We start from the raw sequence: 2,261 nt of genomic DNA, 5'->3' as shown, positions 1-2,261 counted from the left end.
GGTGTGTGTTTCAGCGCAATGCGGTCCTTCACTTGGAGCTGGTGTACTTGGTCACCGCCTTTGTGCCCTCCGACACGGCGTGCTTGGCCAGCTCCCCAGGCAGCAGCAGCCGCACGGCGGTCTGGATCTCCCGGGAGCTGATGGTGCTGCGCTTGTTGTAATGGGCCAGGCGGGAAGCCTCCCCCGCGATGCGCTCGAAAATATCTTTGACGAACGAGTTCATGATGCTCATGGCCTTGGAGGAGATGCCGGTGTCGGGGTGAACTTGCTTCATCACTTTGTAGATGTAGATGGCGTAACTTTCTTTCCTGGAACGCTTCCTCTTCCTGCCGCCCTTCGCTGGCGCCTTCTTGATGATTTTCTTCGCGCCCTTCTTGGAAGCTTGCTGTGCTTTCTTCTCATCAGCCATAGCGCCGCTCACTCTCAGACACAGAATAAGGGAAAGCGGGCTCGGAGCTCCCTTTTATAGACTGACGACGTCAGCAATGCTAATGAGGGATGGGGAAAGTCTAGTTCCTGATTGGCTAGATTCTAAGCACGGTAACATCACTCTGATTGGTTAGTGTGGGACTCAATGTGGATTTGTCAGGATCTGCAATACCATCGGAAACACAAACCGAAAGTTTATGAAGGGATCAAATTCCGAGCTCATTCTAAAGTGTGAGATTCTAATTGTAATGTATTCTGCATCTTTTGATAATGGTTTTCTTTTCTCTTCCATTTTAAAATGGCATCATATTTGTTGTCAAGTGAGAAAATGCACTGCAATCCGACAGGGAGTGTGTTTTACTCCTGGAAATGATGGAACTACTTGACAAATTAGATTAGGCTAGATTACATTACAGTGTGGAAACAGGCCCTTCGGCCCAACAAGTCCACACCGACCCGCCGAAGCATAACCCACCCATACCCCTACATTTACCCTTTACCTAACGCTATGGGCAACTTAGCATTGCCAATTCACCTGACCTGCACATCTTTGGACTGTGGGAGGAAACCGGAGCACCCGGAGGAAACCCACGCAGACACGGGGAGAACGTGCAAACACCACACAGTCAGTCGCCTGAGGCGGGAATTGAACCCGGGTCTCGGGCGCTGTGAGGCAGCAGTGCTAACTTAGTGGGCGGAAAATGATGATGGAGGAAAATGGGAGTTAAAGAATGTTCTCTTTTGCTTGTGTTTCATGTTCTACACTCTCTGAAGATGAAGGAAAAATTTACCATCATCTATTCTGCAAACTCTGATCAAGATCAGCTAATTCAGCACAGGTCAGTAATTGTATTTGTGCCTTTTACTTCACCACCACTTTAAGCAGTGATTTTTACTGACCAGACCATTCTCGGAACACCTACTATTTCGTTCGTGTATTTTTCTTTGGCTGGAAGAGAAAATGAATTTTTTCCTATAAATTCTGCTTTACTACAATAGTACTTTTATCCACACTGCAACAATAGCACACAACTCTGAGGTGACAGGTGAGCATAGTGCAGCATGGAAATCTTGTTAAGTGGGCGGCACGGTGGTTAGCTGACTGTGTGGAGTTTGCACATACTCCCCGTGTCTGCGTGGGTTTCCTCCGGGTGCTTATGTGCAGGTTAGATGAATTGGCCATACTAAATTGCCTGTAGTGTTAGGTGAAGGGGTAAATGTAGGGGAATGGGTCTGGGTGGTTTGCGCTTTGGCGGGTCGGTGTGGTCTTGTTGGGCCGAAGGGCCTGTTTCCACACTGTAACTAATGTAATCTAATCTAAAACTCCCTTCAGTTATCCTTTCCCTTATTCTTCTTCAAATCTCCAATGAGTATCAGCCAAAGTATTCATACATTACTCAGAATAGCTGCCAGTGTGTGTATCATTGTCAGTTCTACTCTGATTACTTCAATGACTAAAGGAAACTGATGTTCTGTGACTTGTGCCTTTTGCTTTCTGCTGACAACATGAATTTTACTCCCTGACTGTTCAACTCCTCAATCAGTGTCAGCAGCCTCCTGCCAATATTTCAGTTCCTGAAATCTTACTTTGCACGACATTAGAATCGATATTATTTGGTGCATTTCAGTTTCTAGCAGAATTTTTAAAATTATGAACTTTCCTATGTGGATTTTCTCTGAACTTTATTTGGTCACTATTATTTAAGGATTATTTTGAACAGGATACTTGAGCGAATTTTAATTGTGACAATCTTGTGTTATTTGTTTTATCACTGTGATTCCCTGCTTACACTGTGAGATAGTGTTGTTCAGAATTTCAGGTTGGTTAAGGG

At 45.3% G+C, this 2,261-nt stretch overlaps 1 protein-coding gene across 1 annotated transcript; it reads right to left on the bottom strand.

Moving 5' to 3' along the window:
* LOC122544588 (histone H2B type 1-O-like) lies at positions 1 to 907 on the bottom strand. The gene has a single exon (XM_043683907.2). The coding sequence runs from the start codon at positions 407 to 409 to the stop codon at positions 29 to 31; it is 381 nt and encodes a 126-aa protein (XP_043539842.2). The 5' UTR covers positions 410 to 907; the 3' UTR covers positions 1 to 28.
* Positions 908 to 2,261: the final 1,354 nt, after the last annotated feature.

This window comes from Chiloscyllium plagiosum, unplaced genomic scaffold (assembly GCF_037043375.1).
Source record: "Chiloscyllium plagiosum isolate Xiang-an unplaced genomic scaffold, Cpla_swu_hap1 HiC_scaffold_49, whole genome shotgun sequence".
Classification (NCBI taxonomy): Eukaryota; Metazoa; Chordata; class Chondrichthyes; order Orectolobiformes; family Hemiscylliidae; genus Chiloscyllium; species Chiloscyllium plagiosum.
This window is presented reverse-complemented; position numbering and strand designations above follow the sequence as displayed.